We start from the raw sequence: 22,882 nt of genomic DNA on the forward strand, positions 1-22,882 counted from the left end.
CATTACATTTATTGAGTCAGAACGTCCTTTGCTGCAGCTTATGCCCATTACCTCTCATCCTTCCACTGTGCATGCCTTAGAAGTATCTGACTCCTCTTTCTCTACAAAAATCATTAGCTGAAGACAGCAGTCTAAATCTTCTCTTCTTCAAGTTCAGCAAACCCCAACATGAGCACCAAGCGCCTCAAATCATTTTGGCATAACTCAACATAACATATCACTTGAAACGAAAACTGCTACCAGACAGACAAGATTCTACAAATTACAGTGCCAGAGAACAAGGAGATAAATATGTACCAGACCGACTTACATTAGCTTGTTAAAGAACTTTACAGAGCTATGTAAAAATTAGAATACCTGAAAATATACAAGGAAGCAATCAAGTTTTCGCTTGCTGGATCCTCTGTCAAAATACTGCCCACAGGTATCGAGGATAGTACAGACGAGTCTGATTCTGAACAGATGTTCTGGAGGGTCCAGTGGACTAGGACTGCCATCAGGGTTCACACCAAATGAGGTGAAGGAATACAGAGTTCTAAATATTACAGCTGACTCTACCATTCGATAGTTGTAAAGCTCCCCCAAAAACTTGGCACTGCTGATCCGCCGTTGGTTGAACTTTGGTTGATTAACCTTTATCAAAAAAGAACAAGAAAATTCACTGTATCATGCAGAAACAGACCAACCAACTCAACCAACCTTTTACAAAGGAAAAATTGCATTAAAAAGTTGACAGAATTTCTTATAATAAAAGATGATTATTTACGGCTACACACATTACATGAAAGTAAACATTAAATATGAAAGCTGGTCAGCTAGTATTTAAGTTCCAATACATTTAGCATACACTCTATCTTAAATCTATGATGACTTTTCATCACCCAGAGAATTCTTGTAATTATAACAGCTTGTAAAATATGGACTGATCTCCAAAGTTACTTGAAGTTGTGTAAATCTGTCTACACTGTCAAAGAAATTCTGTGGCCTTACTAAGATAAGGGAGGCAAAACGATTGTCTTAAGAAATGTTGTCAGTTTGGTTTTGTTTGGGTATTTTTTTTGTACAATTATTCTATTAATTTAAATAAACCTATACAAAGCAAATAAGTGAGGTAGAAAAGTCATCAGACTAAAAAAAGAGAATCCAAGGATTCCTTCCTTTAAGCACAACTGTTTTAGTTTTCCTTTCAACGTAAGTAGATTGAGTATAGCTTAGCAAGAATACTGATTGCTTACCTCCATTCCTAGTCGAATATCCTCTAGCACTCCATCCACAACATGAATTCCAACATCTTCCTGGTAAAGGACCAACCCTGCTAAGAGGTTGGCTACACAGTGAATACTATTATATTTCACATTCCAGATGTTGATCATACAGCATATAACATAGTCCTTAACTTCTGCATCCTGCCAAGGCAGCTTGCGCATCTGTCTCAGGACCTAAACCAAATTTTAAGACAAGCTTCACATTTTAGCAGGTAAAATATCAAGATGCTCCCTGTCATCCCCCTTCTCTTCTGGTTGGGATGAAATCCCTGTAAGCACCTGCAAACAACCTCTTTCTCCCCCTCCAGGCATCCTCCAGACCTGCAGTGGCTATGGCAGACTTTATGTACATAACCCAACTGCTGTCCTTAAGCTACTGATCAAGCTGTCCAAGGCTGTTCCACAATTTACTTGCTCTTAAGAGTCTGTATTTAACTGAAGCCTTTTGTCCCTAACTCTCCCAACACAATGTACAGAACACAATTATTCTCATCCCACTCTCCCTTTGTTCACCATTTGATACTGTTGAGAACACAGGTCCACAACTGGGGCTTCTATGTATTCCAATAAAAGAAATTAAACCACTTTATTAATGTATACAAAAATGATCCCTCTTCCTTGCAACTGAAAAAACCATAGATCTCCCCAAACCTTTTCCAAAGCTACCACTACACCAGTTTCAGTAAAAAGTGTATTAAAGATTTTCAAATTATTTACCTTTTCTGTGGTGACCTTGGAGAGATCCTTGTAAAGAAGCTTACGGATATATTCTTGCAAAGGAGGACGTTTTTTCTTCACAGTTTTTTCAGCTGGAGGGGGATTACAGTAGTAATAGGCATTTTCTACCATTGTAACATAGCGTGCATCAAGATGCATTGCTTGTTTTTTCCTCATCATTTGTTCCTGGAAGCAAATGCAAATGACCAGTCAGAGATGCTGACATACCACATTTTCAAGCCAAAGGCTTTTAGAGCTACATTTGGGATATGGTAAATATGAAAGGTTGCAGAAAATTAAGTTAAAAACTTGGGTAGAGAGAAAAAAAGACAAAGTACATATATATGGTTCTGTGTTGCTCTTTCCATGGTCATTTTTCTTTATGATCCCTATTATTATAATGATTCACCTGTGGTAAAAAAGGTTTCAGAAAAGTTTTTAAGATTTAACTCAAAATCTTAATGCTACTGTTCAGATAAATGGTTTACAATGGTTTATGTTATTATATTTATATATTATTTATATTATATATAATTGATAAGATAATGGTTTACTAGGAACTCTGTTTAAACATTATTTAACTAGCATTTATTTAATTAAAGTAACTGAAATAATTGTGTCTTGGCACAAACACAGTGAATTATAAGACTAGCAATCTACTTTTTACATCTGCATGTAACTCCAGAGAGTTTTTGATGGTTTCATATGAATTTCCAAAGGTTTAGACAACAGAATTTTCCTTATTCCATGCTCCATTACTGCTGTTTACCCAAGCAGAAAAGAAAACTGCAAGAAAAAACATATCTACCATAAAGTAATGCTTCAGGAAAAATCAAACAAGTAAGAGCACTAATTACTGTGCTTAATTTTCAGGATTGTCCCGATTTTCCTCACTTAATACAATCTTTTCTCCATACTTCAACTTAGATATGTAAGTTAAGGTTTATTTTGTGGGGTTTAAAAATTTCTTTTATCTAAAAAATTCTGTACAAGAATAAAAATAGCATTTCTAAGTTGCTTTTTTTTACAGTTGAGGATGAGCTTAATTCCATTATTAAATGCTTTTCAGTATGCATCTGTGTAATTATACGTATATAGGTATAATTCTGTAAGTGATCCTATATATTCTAAATCACTCTGTGGTGGTTCACCAGGAAACTGGATCTCTGTAAACTTTATTTTCTGCTAGAAGTTGGCTACAAAGTAATTTACAACTTCAAACAGACAAACAAAATTAATATGTATGTACTGTTTCATCCCTACACACAAATGTCAGTATAACCATTCATGCAGGCCAGTAAAGCAACCAAGAGTTTAAACCTCCCTTGATTATTGGTGAGAAAGCACTATTTTTCATGCTGGTGGCCTTTCCACTTAACCTGAATAATTTAAAATTTCTTTTACATGGCAGACATTTCAGTTCAACTGAAATACCAATGTACTCAAACAGCTCCTTAACCCTGAGTTTCAGCTGCTAATTCAATGAGGAAGAGTAGCTTTGTGTAACATAGTAACCCAACTAATAATGTAAGTTTCCTCCTGGATTTTAGTCATCTATCACCAGGAAGGTCTCCATCTGACATCAACCCTAAGGCATTTCATTCTTAACCTTTTCCACAACACAAATGGTCTTTCCTTTGATTCCCTGTGAGACTCTCCCTTTCCAAATGGGAAATTTCTGTCAGTAGCAGCACATTTTCCTACAGTCACCTAACAGATGCACAGCACTTAACAACTGAGTACATAAATTGTTTTCTGTGGGGAAAAAATACTTAGAGTAGAAAATTCCCAAACTTTACCATGTCATATATCTTAATGCTACCTGTGAAAATTTTTCACCTTTTCTAGATAGATCAAAATACACCTTTGCTGCCTTAAAGGCATTTATCACGCTACACTATAAACTGTAAAATGAAGTGGGTCAAAGTGAAGCAGAACAGAGAAAATGGCAGAAGGGCTTGCAAATGACATTTAAAAATCCCTAAATCTACGTAATTTGTGTATTTTCCTGTTATAAAAAGTTGTACATTATACTGTAAATAATAGTTTATAATTAAAATGGTTCTTCCCAGAAAAAACAATAAAAACTATCTGAAGGCTCAACATCACTGTAATTTATTTGGTTTTGAGCAGTCCTGAGTGTGTGTTCTAACTTAAGTAGATTGTATTAGTCTTAATCTCTACTTATTAAAAATCTTTAGCATTTCAAGAAACCTTTTCAGTCCCTTTTCAGCTAAGGCATCAGACAGTCAGACTGGAATGAGAAATCATAACACCACACTGTTTGTAGTAACAAAAACCTTGAGGCAATTCAGAAGAAAAAAAGTAAGACCTGCAGTCCAAAGTGCTTTAAGCTCATCAGCTAATTTGGATCCCCGTTCTACTAGGCTAAAATGAAGAAATGAACAGGTAAAGCATTACATTTGAAGATGAGGTTTCTGTTTTTCCTTCAATAAAAACAAACCACAAACAACATTAAAGTAGCCTTGTTAAAATATTAAAACTGTTTGGGTTCTTGGTGAATAGCAAAATCTTTCTGCACATAGCATATACTGCAGAAGCATTTCAAAAGAAAATCTGGTGATGAACACTAGGGAAAAAAAAATAAAAAAAAAAGGAAGAAGTTACTAATCAAAACCTAAGCATCATGAGAATTCCAATTTCAGAAAGCATTTCAGCATGACTGACATTTAAACAACAGATTACAGCAAGACACTGAAACTGTTCAGCTCCTCCTTCCCTTTAATACCTTCACTGCTCTGCCCTGCTACTTGTTCCAACAGTTCAAAATGGAATTTTTTTATTTCCTGGAAGCAACTTACTGTTATAGTGAATTAACACAGTTCTACATGAATTGCATTTACTTTGCCACAGCCTCTGCCTGTACAAACAACATCTGCCGCAGTTTCAACACCACCAGTAAAAAGCAGTCACATCAAGAAGGAAGCTGCCATGTAGCTTAAGTTCTATAAATTTATCAACACAAGTGATCTGCCCTAAAGCTTAAGACAATTGTCTAAATTAAATGATTAAAAATGCATTAGGAAGCTTTTAACACCAGAATTTCAAATATTCTTTCAGCAAGGCCACAACAGTATAATACAAGAATTTGGCATTTTAACTTGACTATGCTACAGAAACGTAGATCAAGATGATGTTGATCTTCCTTTCAAATCTCCAATTTGAAAAATACAATTCCAGCAATTCATTTATCAACTGATCAATCCTAAAGCAAATCTAGTTTTACATCAGTATTTTAAATTACATAAAGGACATTGAATTTGAAAGATTTGCCAAGAGGACCATTACTAGAAATAAACACTGCCCTAATAAAAGAAGAATCTTTAAATAATTTGCAAAACATGAAGTAGTTCCACAAAATCAGGTTATGATCACTAAATGGTTCTCTAGAATAAGTAACTTAGTGCCTCTAAATTTGCGATGCTCTTATAGAACACTTTACTTCTCAATAAGTAATTTTTCCTTAATTACTTTTTAAATCCATTCTTAACTATGACTTTCTTCTACACCAGGACAAAGCAACATTGTCTTTAATAGGAGACACATGGCCTGTTTGGAATCTTATTACAAAATACATCATTAGCAGTAAAGATTAGGACCAATAATTATTTAGAGGATCAACAGGCCTTAATTCTACCCAAAAGAGTATATCAGCTTTACAATCATTTAGATTTTTACCGTAAGATTGTTATCAGCTTGCTTGAGGAGAAATTTTTTCCACAGTTCATACTAACTTGTGTGGACCATAAGACTATGATCCAATTTGTATAAGACTATTTAAGTCAAAATTAATCTCTGTAGGCTTTTTATAGGATTGTTAGAAGATGCAGCTATTAAGATGAATGCAGAATACAAATCTATTTATCCTATTTTACATCTTAATAAATATATTCCAAACCTATTTGCCATCTTCCACCTTCTCCTGGTTCCTCAATGCATAAGAAAAGACTACTTATCCAAAACCTTGTGAGGCTCTAAGCTACAGTGATTCAGTGTTTGTGGTTTGTCTTGCACTTCACAGTTAAGCCATGTTTAGCATTCATCCAGCAGACTCCAGCAATCCAGCTTACAGTCAGTATTTTTGTAGTGCACAACACCAAAAGCAGTCAGTTACAAAACCCAGCTCTGGTAAGTATTTAATTTTTCCTCACTTCTAAAATTTTTATTGACTACCAAAAAGTGGTAGCAATGAGGAAATGTCTTTTAAACATAATGGAACAGGGTTTTCAAGGGAAAATTACTTGATTATGGAAAGGAAGATATTGCACAATACAACACATCAGCTGGCAAACTTTAGAAAATTGAGATTTAAACCTTTCAAGATACAAAGTACGCTGCTACAAAAAACAAGAGCCAAGGAACTTGCAGTTAATTTGCCCATCTCTTTCCTCTCATGACTGTACCACCTCAACAGATGTTCTGACATTCAAAGAAGCTCAGAAAAAAACCCAGCATTTTGTGGAAAAGAAATCATACAACAGTATACCAAAGTATGCAACTGCTTCTCCATTAACTAGAGCACGAGAAGAGAGACTACTGGTTTAAGAAAAGGTGAATCTATCTTTGAAGGTCTTCTTCAACCATGTCTGATTCAGGCTCTTGCCTTGGACACAGAGTTTTTGGATTGTCTCCCAAGTCAGAAAATATATTATTCAGCTCTTTTTATTTTTTATTCAGCTCTCTTTATTTTTAAGTCTTTGCCAGTACTTCTCCAGACTGACAGACTGCAATTCTAATCTTATTTCCCAATCTCTACTTCTAAAACAGCTTCTCTTAGTGTCTTCATAAACTTTTCTTTTCACATTTACAACTCCAGATCATTATACAGCGCACAGAAACCATCTCTTGCACAAATGTCTTCACTTCCAATTGAAATCATGTCTGGTTCAATTTACTACTATTTTTTTCCCAAACACTCTTTCAGGCATGTTCAAGCACAGCTGCAATATTCTTGCAACCTCATCCTCTGGGGTTGCCCTGTCTCTGAATACTAGTAGTGCAAAAGCAATAGCTTTTTTACTTCAGAAATCAGATTCTTTTTTTTACATGTTTTTTCAAGTCATGAAGAGGTTTTTAGGTCAACTGGAGTTCTCAAGAATAGTTTCAAAAAGAATTGCCTTAAGTCAGGACATGACACCTCCCCCATAAGAAAGCAAGTTTTCTCTTACCAAAAGAACGCTGGTTCTTAAGTGAGATTCTGGTGATCTGAAGAGGAATCTTCCACAGGTTTCCAGCAAGGTACAAGCCATTTCAATATGATGATGAGAGAAGTCTGACAGAAGCATCTGGTATGTATTTATACAAAAGTACAGCTTGTTAAACATCTTTTTCAGCTCCTGAAAACATTAAGTTATATCTACCGGACTGAAAACTATGCTAGTGTTCTAAATTCTTTACGGAATAAATGCAAATGGATCTCACTGATCAGATGTGAGGATTGGCAAGGCCCTGGCACAGGCTGCCCAGAGAATCTGGATGCCCCATCCCTGGAAGTGTTCAATGCCTGGTTGGATGGAGTTCTGAGCAACCAGGTCTAGGAGGAAGACAGGGGGTTGGAACCAGATGATCTTTAAGGTCCCATCCAACCCAAACCATTCTATGAATATTCAAAAGATTAATCTCATTTTAAAACTCTTATAAGAATAGTCTATAGACCCCAAATTTAGGCTTCAGAAGAACAGGATGTTTTGAAAGACGGGCATAAAAACTCCACCCAAGCTACCCAATACTGCACAAGGGCACAGTAACCTCAGCACACCAAACAGCACTGTTATAAGTTAAGCAATAACTACAATTAATACAACATTGCATTTTACAGACAAGAGAAGTGAAATGATGAGTGATTATGATTTCTTTAGGAATGCAGTTTGATATCTAACAAGTCAATGAATAGGAACTATTCACACAGGAAGTGATGTTAAGCTGTGAGTCTCAAGCATCTTTTATCCAAGGCACTTTTATTTTTTAAAACCTATTTTTAATTTGGGACTTGACATCAAGGTTTGAATGTTTATCAGCATGCAAATGGGATGATGTGCCTAGAGATCAATGCTTTCCAGAGATGTTTTGTTCCTCAACAAACAAAAGCACCTGCTAAAATGGCATAAAAGCCACACCTTGCCTTGCATCACTGAAATGCTTTTTGCCTCCAGTCCCTCTCCCTTACTGTTATTGTCTCCACAAAAACATCAATTGAAATCAACATAATGGAAGTTTTGCAATGTACAGCAGATTAATAAGTACCAATGTCTGCCATACTTAAAAAGAAAATGATGAGCAGTTTGGTTATGTCCAAATGTAGAAGTTTAATATGTTCCTCCCATTAGAAGATGTAAAACATTCTAACCTCTATAGCAGCTATAAAAGTCTCCTCATACACAGCAGCCAAAGACACCAGGGTTTAAAACATTCCATGAAATGAATTCAGGTAACATTAGCAGCAGGTAAGTGAAGGGGAATAGGATGGGGACACATTCTCAGCATACACAGGAGTACAGGACTATCACAACACCAACCTTTAAACAGTGGAGAGTATCATTTTTGGAGAACATCTTAAACTTGGTAAGCTCACCAATAAATCTCACAGTTTTATTCTTTGTTTCAATGTTTATCTGGTCCTTTTTTCTTACCTAAAAAAGAACAAAAAAAAATTGATTGTAGACCCTCAAAAATACCAAATTCTTCTAAATTACTTTTATCTGAACACACACAAAATTCCCTTGGGAATTCAGCAGTGTTTGGTATCAGCTTGGTTCCTCAAGCTCCACCTTGACTTCTCACTGGGTTTCCTAAAACTCTCCTTACAACCTTGTTTCTTCAGATTTTCTGTTCTTCTCCCCATCTCCCCACCCCCCAAAACAATTAACTCCTCTAACATACCTACAGCCATAGATCTTCCTCCTTTACCACAGTGAAGCAGTGATAAAATATTTTAGATTCTGTATTTTCAGAATCAGTAAGAAGTCTCTACGTGAATAGGGCCACTTGTACTGTCCTCAAAGAAATATTAAACATTGATGGCTTTTTCAAGTCAGATTTAGTAATCTGCAGACTTTTAGAATTACTGACATTCAGCAAAATTTAGGAACAAAACACAAATATATATCTACATCTAAACATAATCCGCAAAACAGAAAGCTGTATTTCCCCAACAGAAAGAGGTTTTTCTGATAAAGTTAACATAGTTAAGATTCAAGTAAGTCTGAGCAATTTATACACATTTCTAATGTCAATATATAGAAAAAAATTTGAAACCTGTGCCACAGAACTCAGAAAATAGTGAGGGAATCATCACTGTGCACCACAATAATTTTGTTACAACACTTGAAGTGAAGGAAACAACACAGAAAAGTACATTTATGTGGAAAATTTTGATAGATGAAAATTGTAAAATCTAATTTGAATTAAATACTGTATAATAGTGATCACTACAATAGTAGCCTTGTAGTGGGAAATGCTAGAATAGGTCAGGTCTCATTTTAAAAGCAAGCTATTAATTTACAGAAAATTCTTAACACAGATGAAGCAGAGTTTCTAATTTTTGTAACATCTGCAGTAACTCTTGTATAGTTCATTTATATAAATATTTAAGCATATATGGAAAGCTGCAAAAACTTCTCTACAAGGACTTACAAAGTTACAAAAATTTCTCTTCTTTTTTCTAGAACTGCTGAGCTGACAGAAAAATATTCACTGAGTTTTAGAAGTAGTATCTACATAACACAAAATGGGTCTTCCTCCTAAGGATGACCTATGAGATTGGTTAACCTGGTTTTAGTAAAAAACTAAATCACCAAAACATACATGGAACCTGAAATCCCCTTTCAGCATGGAACAGAGATCCTCTGCTACATCAGACATACAGGGATGCAATGTGGCAACCAGTCTTGCATAAAATGGTAGCAAATCCAATCTGCAAACAAAAGAGAGGATAAAACAGACAATTCATAGACAAAAATGTATTTATGTCTATAAATATGGGTACCATTTTACTTGTGAATAGAATCAATGCACTGACAGAACTACACACATGCAATTTTTCTGGCCCACTACAAGAAAGTAAACCACCATAACCTGCTGGAATACTTCATAGTTAACTTCCTTTTTGACTCCTACCATACATAAAATGCTGAATACCATCAACTACAGAATTTGACCTTCAATAAATTACCAAAGAGAAAGAAAATTCAGATCCATCTCAACATGCAAAAAAAAAGTTCTTCCAGACAAGCCCATGGGCTATGGCACAGTATTAATATTTTTTCTGAAAAGCAGCAGACATAACTAGGAAGGTAGATAACTTTACTTTTAAGGTGGCAAACTTCTAAATGAATGTAGCAGTTATTACAGAAAACAAAGCTGAGCAGATCTGATGTGGCCACCCTTTTCCCAAAAATTCTGCTAGTATTCCCACAAATGGTAATATTTTCAAGTTTTCTATAGAATTTCATTATTTCCTTCTCTCTTGCCTTAATTACATTCCTTCACACCCATTTCCTTTGCACATTTATGCTAGCCAGCTGTGTATATATCAATTTTAAATGCAGAGAAACCAACTGTGCTCTGGGGCCTCATAATATCATGTAACAAGCTGAAGGAAGTATTTTAGTTTTATTTTCAGAATCTTAAGTTAATGCAGTAAACAGATGAACTCTAGAACAAGCCAAAGTAAGGGGAGAGGAACATCCTAAACTTGCATGCTTCTAATGAGAAATTGCCTGTAAGGGAAAAATGCATCTTGAGTTTACACTTTATGAAGGATTAAGGTTTTCCCTACTGCTCAGGTAAGGAAAAGAAAAAGAAAAAATACGCTGACAAAAATAATCCAAAGGCACAGTTGATACACAGAGCTTGTCCCGGGACAAAGCATCAAGACAAAAACCTCAAAACAAAGCCATCACAACTGCCTCCTTTCTCCTTTCTGCCTCTACGTCACTGGAGCCCATTTCTAAGACATTTAATACCCACTTACAGAAAAAGAGACAATTATGTATTTAAATTGTGGGTTAGAAGCAGCAGAATATACTCCCCCCAAAAAAGCATAACCAGCCAGCCTCCAGACAACACAAAAGATTCCTGGTGAAACATTGTGGGTATCTCAGTTACCTATTGAACAGTTTTTATCTCTTTTGTTAATCAATAACTGAAGCAGTATTTACATTTTTTGAACTTGTTGGAACACACAGTCAAGGCTGACTACCCACAGCAAATTACTACCATGTTATTAAGCATTTAGCCATTAACTTTGAGAGCAGTGAAAGTCTCACTACTTCACACACACCCACAAAAGCTAAACTAAGAGAGGACTGTAGCGGAACTAAGGTGTGTTTAACTGAGGGGATTTCTGTATGGCAACTATTTTAAGATAAATTTAATTAATTAATTTTTAAGATAAATAGGTTTTATTCTGGTCTCAACAAACATCAGCCTGCTGAGAGCTAATAATTTCATCTCTGTAAACTGAGTATACCTGGGGGAAAATTAGTCTTAGAGCACATTGTTGTTATTCCCTTGCAGGACACAAAAGGTTTCTTCATGGGGAAGCATACTAGGACTGGGTATTTCTAAATAGGTGAAATATAGTAAGGAAAAGCCTTGGGTTAATTATACTGAAATTGGCAATCAGAGATTGAGTTATTTCCCTCTCAGGGGAGACAGAAGTTCAGGTTCAGCAGTGGAAACACTCCAGTATCAGTGGCACCATCTACTGGTATATGCAGTGCTTTGTTCCTTCCAAAAGCATTTCTTTCTCTGGAGAAGGGGGGAAAGAACTTAACTAAATTCCCACAAACCCCACAGTATTGTTATCTCTTCCCGCTCTTCTGATTATGAAGCAAGATCTGGCATCAGGGATGAGTCAGTCAACTCTCTGAAGCCCATGTTAAGCACCTTGAATATTCACCACCACAGTAAAAAGCACCTCCTCTGACCATTGTCATTTAGATCACATACCATGGGCTGATACCTACTCAGCTCTGGATCTCAGGCCCACGAGCACCATGTTAGTGTAATATCTAAGAACATATCTTTTTTTCTACCATCTCAAATGTCAGTTTATTTTAAAAAGCCCAAACAAGCAAAACCAATCATAAACCAACTTACAGAAAAAATTTTTAAAGTCCTAATCGCAATCTCTCCAAAATGGATGCATCCAAAATTTTATGCCCAGGAAGAGTGAAGGGGGCATTTTGTACATTTCCTAATTTCTGTGATTCTACAAGACTGCTTAAAGACTGAAACAATGGAGCCAGAACTCCCGCCTCACAAGCACAATCATAATGGATAAAAGCAGTGCATTCACAGGGCCTGAACAGGTACTAAGTGCCACCCACACTGCTCAGTGGGAAGAGAAGGATGATGTGGAATTGGAATGTTACCAGGGAAGCACTTTTGGCTTTTATTTCTTCATCAGGACATAAAACTCCTTGATCTCAAGCACATCCCTCAATTTTACCCTCAACTGAAACAGGCCATTGAAACATTGATAAGTCAAGTTCCACTGAACAAAAACGACCTTGGTACAGAGAAGTCTCAGGATAAAAAGCTCACAGTAAATACACTGGAGGCTTGCAGCTTTTGAGTTAAAATGTGCACAACTATTTAACACTTGAGAAGCAGCAAACTTCTGAATTAAGAGCAACAAAAAATAACACTAAAAACCTCCACATGAACAACTGATCACTTACTGCAGGTAAACTTGCAACTTCACAAATCACCATAGATGGGAACATCAAAAAATATCATAAACCACAACAGTCCCTATATCCTGCTTAACATTTTTCTAGAATTGTTTAGAATTTAAAGCCTAGGAAAAGTTTTCACACTTCTCATATTAAAGTAAAAGAAAATAATTTATAGAATTGTAGTATTCTGGTAAACCTAAATAATTCTGTGTATAGGAAGATAGTTCAGTTAGACAGCAAAGAACCACAGAAAAGTCCTTAAAGCTGTGAGCAGTATGGGTTAAATCACTGTCTGCAGCCTTGGATTAAAAGGCTAATATTTAGTTTTAAATCAATCCTCCAATGCAAATGTGAAAGCCACTCGTACACTGGCATTGAAAAATCCTTTTAAAAGGCCTTCTGTTCTGTCGGGTTGGAGGTTCAAATCACAGCTGAAAATGTAAATGTGATCCATTCATCAGTATTCAACAGAGCAGGGCAAAGATGTATTCTAACACTGATTTACAGTGAGTTGAGGAAGAAATGGCCTTTTCTGTCAAATTAAGTTTTCTGTCCTGAAGAATCTTGATTTGTCCAAATCTATCCAACCCTAGTGGTAGCAAGAAAGCTCCCTGGCAACACTACATAATGACTTTGATTTCACAGTGTGTGTTTTACACCTCAAACAAAAAAAAAAAACAGTTTTACACTTTCTTGATGCAACTGTTGTGCCTGCACATTTCCCAAAAGTGAACTCAGGAAAAGAAAGTAAACTTATTCTATCATTGAAATACCTCATTATGGCTGCAAATAAAGCAGCTAAACTTAAACAGCATTAACTGATATGCCTGGAAACTAAATGCTTTTGGAAAACATACTGCTTTATCTGCATCCTCAAGGACACTGCTCCTCTGAAGCTTTCACAAAACACCCTCCTCAAAAACATCAGCACAACAAACACTCTTCTCCCACAGTATCCCAGAGAGATATTGCAAAAATTCCTGGATTAGTAAAAACAAGTATGTGACAATAATGGAAGGTAAAACCGTATCATTACAGCTCAGTGAAGTGATACACAGAGCAAAATCATCGTTACTGCACAGTATACAAAGCCTCCAAGCAGTGTGTTACAGAATATATAGAATTTTCTGTATCAGAAAGGATTATGAATGTTGATTTGAAGACACACAGCAGAACTGCTCTTTTACCACTTGCAGCAATACAGTTTAATATTGGGATAGGTTATCCTTTCAAATTGTCTGCATCTATGAGCAGTTCAGCTGGTATTTACATTCCAAATGGTTGTGTTCAGAACATGCAGGTCTGTCAACATCCTGTTTCTCCAGCTGAGTGGCCCAGAGACGGGGTCACCAAAGCAGACACATAAATACAACTGAACTTATGATCTTAAAAGAATCAAGGTAACTCAAGTATCCATTAGTCAAGTAGGTCCCACAGCAGATAGCATGAAAAGGAATTAAAAAAGAATTATATATCAAATTTTAATGCTTCTTAGTATTAGGAAAAATTAATATTTATAACTAAAGACCAGCAGTGAGAGGATCAGCTGAGCCATTCATTTCAATGTCAGTTCCAACTACTGGAGACCAGAACCATCACAAACGTAACAGCTCCTTGAGGCAACCCCACCATCTATCCTGCTCTGGTGAGTTCTATCAGAAAAGTTAATATTTTCTAAATTATTATTACTTTTAATACAAATCTGTAGGGCAATGGAATTACCACTGGGAAGACAACAGATTGCAGTGAGGAAACTATGTGTGCTTCTAGGAGTTTCTTAACTCTGTTCATAGTACAGTCTGATCAGAGACATTTTTTAACAGTGCAATATATCAGGAATTTAACTTCTGCTTTCATGCCATCTATGAAATCACACTGCTGAATTTACAAGCCTTATCATGCTGTTCCTGTATGAAAGTACCTCCTTTTGCTGTGCACATCTACAAGTTCCTCCAGATCATTGTCACCTAGCACAATTTAGCAGATTATGCAAAGACAATATAGGATTTTCCAAGAGGTTCCAAAAGTTAATAATCAATACCAGCAATCTGCAACCTACAGCACCAGGAAACAATACAGGGCAGTGGTACAAACATTACTGTATGGAAAGTTCTCTATTATGGCAGAGCTGAAGAAGTTAAGTCTAGGTGCTCCTGCTGATTAACATTGCTGCAGATGCTCTAAACTATGCAATTCTTCTCACATTGTGCTTTGATGCATTTCATGATTACCAGCAGACTGATGAACAGAAACGTTCATCTACAACTGTCATTTGGGCTGAAGAGCACCTTTTTCCATCTAACACAGATCATCAGTTGTCAGCCTCCTCTGTCATTAATTCACGTTAGGCACAATCAGGCCTCTGTCAAAGTCTCCAAACACTGAGGCCAAACCCGTGAGTTTTAGAGGCAAGAATACACAAGAGAATGAAAGATTATGTGCACTGTTTCACCATGGAGTCAGGTTAATTCCTCAGTCAGCAAACAAACCATTGGTTTTCACACAGCAAGGGAACAGAGTTATTAGCACAGCAGATGCTTATTATGAATGGGATGTAGAAATAGGCTAAATTAACCTTTAAATTAAGGTTGAAAACACAGCACAAGCAGTGATTAAACTTTAGGAAAACAAAGCACCAAAGTCTGTTAATTCAAAGCCAGTCTACACATGTGTTGAGACAAAACAGAAACTCAAGCTATGTTTTTCCCCCACAGTGTTGAAAGGTAATGGAATCAAAGCAGTGTAAACTCTTAACAAGAATTCCAAGATGAGCATGTTCACTTTAAATTACATGCAGCATCAAAACAGCTTATCGTGAGAAACAGGGCAAGGTGAAGCAAGTAAAGCAACTTCTTCATAATTTCACCTCAGTGAAATTAAGGCTCAAGTTTACCAGAGATCAGCAAAATAAATGATTCCTCCAATCAATTCAATGTTTTTATTTGAATATTTAAAACCATTTTTGGAAGCAGGGCTCTTCCTGTAAGTGCAGGAAATCTGCTTACACAGAGACAAGCAGAAAGCAAGAGCTCTACACAGGCAGATGTACACAGACAAAAGGAGCCAGGCTCAAAGTGGCTGGCCTAGAACTGGCTGTTGCAGAAGGCACAAGGCTGTTATAATGGCCATGTACTGCATCAGAATTAACATATCACAAGAAATCCTCCTTCCAAACTATGCTATAACTTTCCACAGGCTCTAACACAAAAAAGTTGTCTGGCATGAAATAAATCTTCCCTTTTTGGTATCAGGAAGGTTTTGCTATTATTTTCATAGTTTAAAAAAAAAGGTAATGAAAAGAGAACTGCTGTAAACACCAAACATCAGGAAAAAAAAAATCCTTACTAAAATCCTTAATTTTTGACAAAATATCATGGTGTGGGGATCATTGATTCTAAATATTCCTTTGTGCACTCCAAAAGTGCACGTCAGGAATAAACAAAGGGAATATACACTGGTTTTAAAAAAACATGCACATGCTAAATTAAATAATAAATGGGTGGATCCAGCTTGGTCCCCTTCCATTCTTACCTTTGTCTAGGAACTATGAAAAGTGCTCGTACCAGTTTTCTTCTGTTGGCTTTTGTATTCATATTCATGCAAAAATCCATTGCTGCCTATAAAGAGGAAAGTTAATGCAATACTCCGCTTTAATGCAGTGGGTTTTCAAGAAAGCAACAGAAACTCGTGTTTCAACATGGCTTTTACAGAGCTATTCCTATTACATGCAACTGCTTTAAAAATAAGCATAAAGAAAAATCTTCAGTTTTGGCTAGAACCGGCATAGTTAGAAAACACGTCCACTGTGAGGAATACTGACCGATTACAAAATTAATTCAGCTATGGTCAGACTCCAAAGCTTGAAATCTTTATTTCCTATCTATTTGATCTAGCATTATGGCTTTTAAGAGTGCAAAAACCTGAACCTATGACCATACCTTGTCTATGAGGTCTCTGTTGACACAATTTGGAAGCTGCTGAAGAAAAGCATCTACTATGAGTTTTAAATGAGATCCAGTACTGGCTTCTTCATCCTCTTGTTCTAACAGAGGGAAATAAACAGCAGACATCTTTAAGCTATGAAATATAATCATTTATGAACACATTCCCCAAACAGTGCATTTGCAATGTTTAGTTAAGTATTCCTCTTTGTAGTCACTTTTCAGGCAACTGCCTTTATATTTGCTTACTTTCAAAAGCTGTGTGAAAGAATTGGTAATCTTCACTGCATAAACATCTGTAAAATAATTTTCACTTCTATCTGAATGACTTATTACAAAAACATTTATCAGTCCTAGCAGTTTCTAGCTACTGGTTTCATAAATAAAGCAAATAAATAAATTCCCCTGAATGAACTCTACAAATCCACAAACTAAAACAATCGAGTTAAAAAAAACAAATCAGGAAGAAAAAGAATTCTTAAATCAATTCTTTTTACCTTGCTCATCAAGGAGCTTCTTTGTAAGATCTTCTGCCTCATCTCCACAGTCCAACTCCAGCGCATCATCATTAATATCCAGGTTCTCCAGCTCCAATTCCAGATCCTCATTCCCAGCTGCTTCCTTATTATCTTTGGCATCTTTTGAATCTATTTACAAGTTAAGTAGAAATATCAAATAAATACTAAGAAATTGTTAAACATACACAGTCATTATTGGAATACAGGAAGACTAATGCTGCTAAACCTACATCTCTTTAATGTCTTAATGGAAAACCTTTTACACAGATGTAGAAAAAAAAGGAAAATACAGAAATGAAGATTATTAGTTTCCTTGAACATATCTCAATCTGATAAGGATTCAGAAAAGAATAGCTAATATTTTTCTTGGACCACAGCACTGGTTCAACACTGAGCATTTTTCCAAGAGATTACTAGCTACAGAATTCTACTGTTTTTTCAGACCTCCTTCCAATTGCATTTGCAGTCTATGCTTAATTTTAATAAAATAAATTTCAAGGCAGATAACCTTATTAAAATTCTAAAATTTTTCAAAACTGAGTGTGACAACTTCTAGACAGCACACATCATATGGAAATATAGACTCACAAACAAGTAACATGTTTAGAATCACAGACAAAATTAGTCTGGAATGGACTTTGGTGCTATCTCCAGTTCAAACTTTTGGTCAAAATGGATGAACACCATTTACACCAGATTTCTCAGGTATTTTTCCAGTTATTTTAAAATAGTAAGACAGAGATTCCAGTCTCTCTGGGCAAGCTGCTCCAATATCCAAAAATCCTTACAAGGAAATGTCCGAATTCTCCAAACATGCATCTTGTGTTACACTTTGAGGCAGGGATGGTGACTTTTTATCCCACTGTACCTGAAGTCTGCACATGCCTGGTTGTGAACTGAGAGCTGTGTCAGAAGTGAGGAACCACCCAGGCCTTTTAATCTAGTGAAATTCTGTGCTGACAAAGTCACCTACCATTAATAATTTTATAAGAAAATAACATTGAAAAAACCCCCTAACACCAACATCTGCAAAAAAGGGAAAACTCTTCCCATTTCTCAGAGGAAAGTTGGTATTTATTCACACTGGTTAGCCTCCAATTACTTGAAATTTACAATTCTAACAATATTAAAATGCATTTAATTTTTTTCTTCCTTAATAACCAGATATAATCCCTACCCCTAGTTTAATCCCTAAAAATTTATCCAAACTGGTGTACTGTCCTGATTGCAACAAATTATTTCATCACAGACTCATTACTTCCATCAAGTTTGTTTATCTGTTGGACAAGATATGTTGAAGAAAACAGTCATCTAAGCATCCTACCTCTTGATTCATCTTTGCTGGAATCCTTGTTCTGGGAATATTTTTCATTATCTTTAAACAAAATTGCTGGCACAAAAGCCTTCAAGTCAATGAGATTCTCATAGAAGTTTCTAGCATCTTCATCTTCCCAGATACCCCCCTCCAGGTCATATTCTCCAGGCTTTCCTGGTGTGAAAATATCAATACCAGGTCCATGTTCTGCCAAAACAGTGAAATTGTAAGAAAGTTATTTGCACAAATTTATAATCTTCTATGGGGAGGCACCTTAGAGATTAAGAGTCCTTTTAGGAAAGCATTGAACTATTTATTACTAACTCAGTTTTCACCTAAATATTTCAACGCATACTTTAAAAGTGTTTTTAACAATTCAATATTAGTATTAGACACATCAAGAAATTATCCTAAAATCGTAAATTTCATTTTGATTGAAAATACAGACAGAACCAGAGGAAGTAAAATCAAGAAAAAAGAAGCAGCACAATATGTGATATTATAAAGTTGCAACAGATTTTAAAAACATTAGCATTAAAAGTAATCACTTTGAGTATGATGAACTGTACCCCACTCGGTTTTAGGAATAAAGTTTAAAAAGAACAACTTAATATTTAGAGGCATTCAAGAAACACCACCTTTTTAAGTTCAAGATAAATTAAGGCAAAAAATACTCATGATTTCAACATCTCAACTAATCTTAAAGTTTAGATTTAAAGGCATTGAAAGCTGCACTTTGCTAAGGAGGCAAGACAGCCACACCTAGTGGCTTACCTGGCTTAACAGTATATTCCTGCTCATGACATCATGACTGAAAATAGATTTCAAATATATTTTTTAACAGTATCAGCTTTTAAAATTCTGACAGTTTTTAAACACTAAAAACGGCATAATATTAAAGAAAAGGATCAGGTTGTTTTTTTTTTTTAATTTTCCATTTATTACTCTATCTCCAGAAAAAAACCTAAAGAGATATTACTTAGGTTTCCAAAACTACACAGAATATATAATATGGTTATATATATATATAATGGTTACATATTAGGCATAATATTAGGCATGATTACTTTAATAAGAAACATAAAAGTATTATTGATTAGCTGATATCCTTCAGGGGAAAGCCTAAATGAAATGAAACCAGCAGAAAGAATACACTGGTAACAGGGTTTGGTTAGTTTTTCCACCACATTCAAGCCAAGCCCAGGGTTCTGTTGACCTGCTTTAGAATCTGGCTTACCCTCAGGGGTTGGTTTCTCTTGGGGAAGGTCAGGCATGTTCTCATCCAAAAGATCAGCCAGAGACTGAGAATTTGCCAACAGCTTCTGATATGACATTGCAAATTCCTCATATTGCTTGTGTCGATCTTCACTCAGCTCTCCTTTGGAGTGGAGAATGCGTCTACAAAAACCAAACTTACAGTAAGACCACCTTTTTCTTTAAAATATATTTGAGCTATGCCAAACCATTAGGAATTTCTCTGGGCAAAGCTAACCTGCCCTCTCTGAGAGAACTGTAACAATTCTCATTTAGACTGAAATAGCAAACATCTAAGTGACACAATTATTTTTCCAAACTGCTCTGAATTTCCAACTTCAATCCCACTGAGGACAGTGGGATCACTGTCACAGTCACAGAAGCTCCAGCTTCCATCTCCAAAGAGAAAGGCCCATTTACTCTTTGCCATGATTAGGCTGCAATAGTCCTAAAAAATACTTACATAGTAAAATAAAATATTCGACTTTATGAACAAGCTAGATAAAAGTTGCTTTCCACCTGTAACAATCCACTTCCATATTGTTTAAATGATTACATGAGCTATTATCACCAGGAGGGTCAAAAAATTTGCAAGCAGCCCACCAACTTTCCAACAGACCAAGTTATTTCAAGGCTATCAGTCCAAATTATGAGCAGTTACATTTGTTTCTTCAGCTGCTCTTTATTTTCTTTTACAAAACTATTCATACTTGTTTCAAATAATCATTTTTAAAATTGAAATCTGTTGTCAGCTAATCACTGCTTGTAAGTGCTGGAACCACTGACCATGCACCCTGCATTGAGATGAAAGCATCAGAAGTCTGAAAAAAGGTGCAAATGCCACAATTCCCAAAGCAGGTTGTACCATTAAATTATCATCTGTAGGATTCTATTACCATTAGGCTTTTATTATAGGCAATAGGCAAACACTCACAGTCTTGCCAAAAGACACAAGCATTTTGTGGCATAAGTATTCTGAAATATTAAAGGCAATGTAAGTTGAGGGAATATCAGTCTTCTTGTTCCAGGTTAATTGTAAAACAAGTCTTCTTTGTACACATTCACAGGGTGAGCAGCCAAATTCCCTACTTTGCTCAGAACCAGAAGTGGACACAGGTGCCTGGCTAGAGAGCAAGAAGCATTAATGCTGGCAAAAGTACTATTTCTCTGACAAAAACCACTTATTTAACATGTATTGCCTGCTCTTGCAAAGTAGAGCAAAGAAAAATTAACAAATTAAATAACCACTGACTATTTGTGAAGTGACATAGTTCAGTTTGGATTCAGGAAACACTTTACGTGTCAATTCATAGCTTTTCCATGAAGACTGCTATCCATTGCATACATATTTTAAACCAGCAGCTTTGAAACTGTGCTATTCTTAAAAAACAAAAAAAGCAAACTGTTGTAAAAACAGTACAAGACTTTCAGTTCTCAATTTCAGTTCCAAGAAGCCAAGTGTTAAAAAATTCAAAGAAGCTAAAGCAAATGAAGCAAACTTCAAAAAGCATGGTTCACCTCTGAGTACAATTACAAGTACAGCACACGGTACTTGTCTTACTATATGTCTCTTCAAAGCACAGGGCAAGTTCAACACATCTTAAAAATATCCTTAATTTAGACAAAAGAAGTTTCTTCCATAGCTTACACTTATTTCTGAAAACTCTCTCCAGAATTTGGTAATCAAGGTGTTTCCTTCCAATGACACAGCCTGACAAGTTTTGTTGTGCCTTCAGCTGTGTAACCAAATGATCACCAGGTTCTCTGTTATGTCTATATTAAAGTCAAAGTGTAACTCAAGGTACTTTTCCTAACTACCCACTTAACCAGCAACACTTGAGTCTGCTTTAATTTTATGTAAATGATTCTACAGGTAACACAGCACTAAAGTACTGTTAATTTGGCACAGTAATTTAAAATTAATTCAACCAAATTGTACAGCTTAAATTATTTCACAGTCATTCTCCTGACAGAGATACATTTATGGGTTATTTACCTGACAAAACATCATAACCTAAACGTGTGATGCATTTCATGCACAAAAGGGAACAGTTCACTCCCTATTCACTTCATTGATTGTGGAATAACACTGTGAATAAAAACTAGAGCAAAATGGATCCGTTTTTAATACACAGAGAACTGCTTTAGCCAATAGGTTACTGGGTTTTTTTCTAAAAAAAAACGAAACCAACCCAATCAAACAAAAACACCTCAAAAAAACTACCACCCACAAAAAAATATTCAAAATCAAGTAAGGAATCAACTGCACAATCACTTTTCCAAAATCCACAGTTTAGGAAGATTTCCATAATACTCACTGACTTCTTACTTTGCAAATGTCTGTCTTGCTCTCCTCATGCCTTGCACTTCCATAGCAAGGAAATGTCACAAATCTGTTACAGGTGTTGTAAACAAATAAAATCTGGCAGGAAAGTTTTTTTGATATCTTATTTAACAAAACTTATTTTAACTCCTTAGAAAAAATTGAGGAATAAACACCTTGAAGTTCAGAGAGAGAGAAATAACAGAGTTCTCTTAACCCATTGATAAATGATAGCTCTCCACATTTCTTCCCAAAAATAAAGCTTTGCAACCAAGTTCACAGGGATAATTCAGACAAGGTGCTCAAAGAGGTCCCTCATCTGCCCTTGTCTGATTTACTCAAAGCAGGCTCGGTGATGAGGTCAGACCAGGCTGCTCAGGCTCTGTTCAGTCACTTTTATCCAGTTGTACAAGTAAATACTAAAGTATATTTTTCTCTCTCCCAGGTAATTTACATTCTTTCTGCTTCTTGGTTTCTTAACATATTTTATACCTCTCAGAAACTTTTTTCACTCTATTTTCTTTACAGACTTTGTATACAGACTTTATAACACCCACTCATTGAAACGCCAGCCAGAACCAATGTGCCCAGAACCAATAATAATGGTGAAAGCATAAAGGTTCATATTCATTCACTTTGGAAAAAATACACCTAAGTCAATAATGCACTTTGAACTAATACGGTAGTAGAAATAACAGTACCTCAAAAATCAGTTTATGATCCTGTGAAATTCAACACTTGGCTGAGACCAGATAGGACTGCAGCACAAAAGCCACCAGCACAATGGATTCTTGCTTTGGAAACATAAAAGTTTAATGCATTCCAAGCGTACATTTGGCTCTGGAT

The 22,882-nt window shown here is 35.8% G+C and overlaps 1 protein-coding gene across 1 annotated transcript in view; it reads right to left on the reverse strand.

Annotated features, from left to right (window-relative positions):
* Positions 1 to 22,882, reverse strand: part of LOC131591747 (regulator of nonsense transcripts 2) — a 52,627-nt gene that overhangs the window by 21,042 nt on the left and 8,703 nt on the right. Inside the window, exons 4-14 of the mRNA XM_058862768.1 lie at positions 19,697 to 19,857; positions 18,469 to 18,666; positions 17,124 to 17,273; positions 16,624 to 16,727; positions 16,217 to 16,302; positions 9,807 to 9,915; positions 8,519 to 8,632; positions 7,172 to 7,288; positions 1,983 to 2,168; positions 1,236 to 1,439; positions 358 to 633 (exon numbers count right to left, since the gene is read on the reverse strand). Of these exons, the coding sequence (XP_058718751.1) occupies positions 358 to 633; positions 1,236 to 1,439; positions 1,983 to 2,168; positions 7,172 to 7,288; positions 8,519 to 8,632; positions 9,807 to 9,915; positions 16,217 to 16,302; positions 16,624 to 16,727; positions 17,124 to 17,273; positions 18,469 to 18,666; positions 19,697 to 19,857 (1,705 nt within the window). The remainder of the gene's footprint in view (positions 1 to 357; positions 634 to 1,235; positions 1,440 to 1,982; positions 2,169 to 7,171; positions 7,289 to 8,518; positions 8,633 to 9,806; positions 9,916 to 16,216; positions 16,303 to 16,623; positions 16,728 to 17,123; positions 17,274 to 18,468; positions 18,667 to 19,696; positions 19,858 to 22,882) is intronic.

The sequence above is a fragment of the Poecile atricapillus genome, chromosome W (assembly GCF_030490865.1).
Source record: "Poecile atricapillus isolate bPoeAtr1 chromosome W, bPoeAtr1.hap1, whole genome shotgun sequence".
Lineage (NCBI taxonomy): Eukaryota > Metazoa > Chordata > Aves > Passeriformes > Paridae > Poecile > Poecile atricapillus.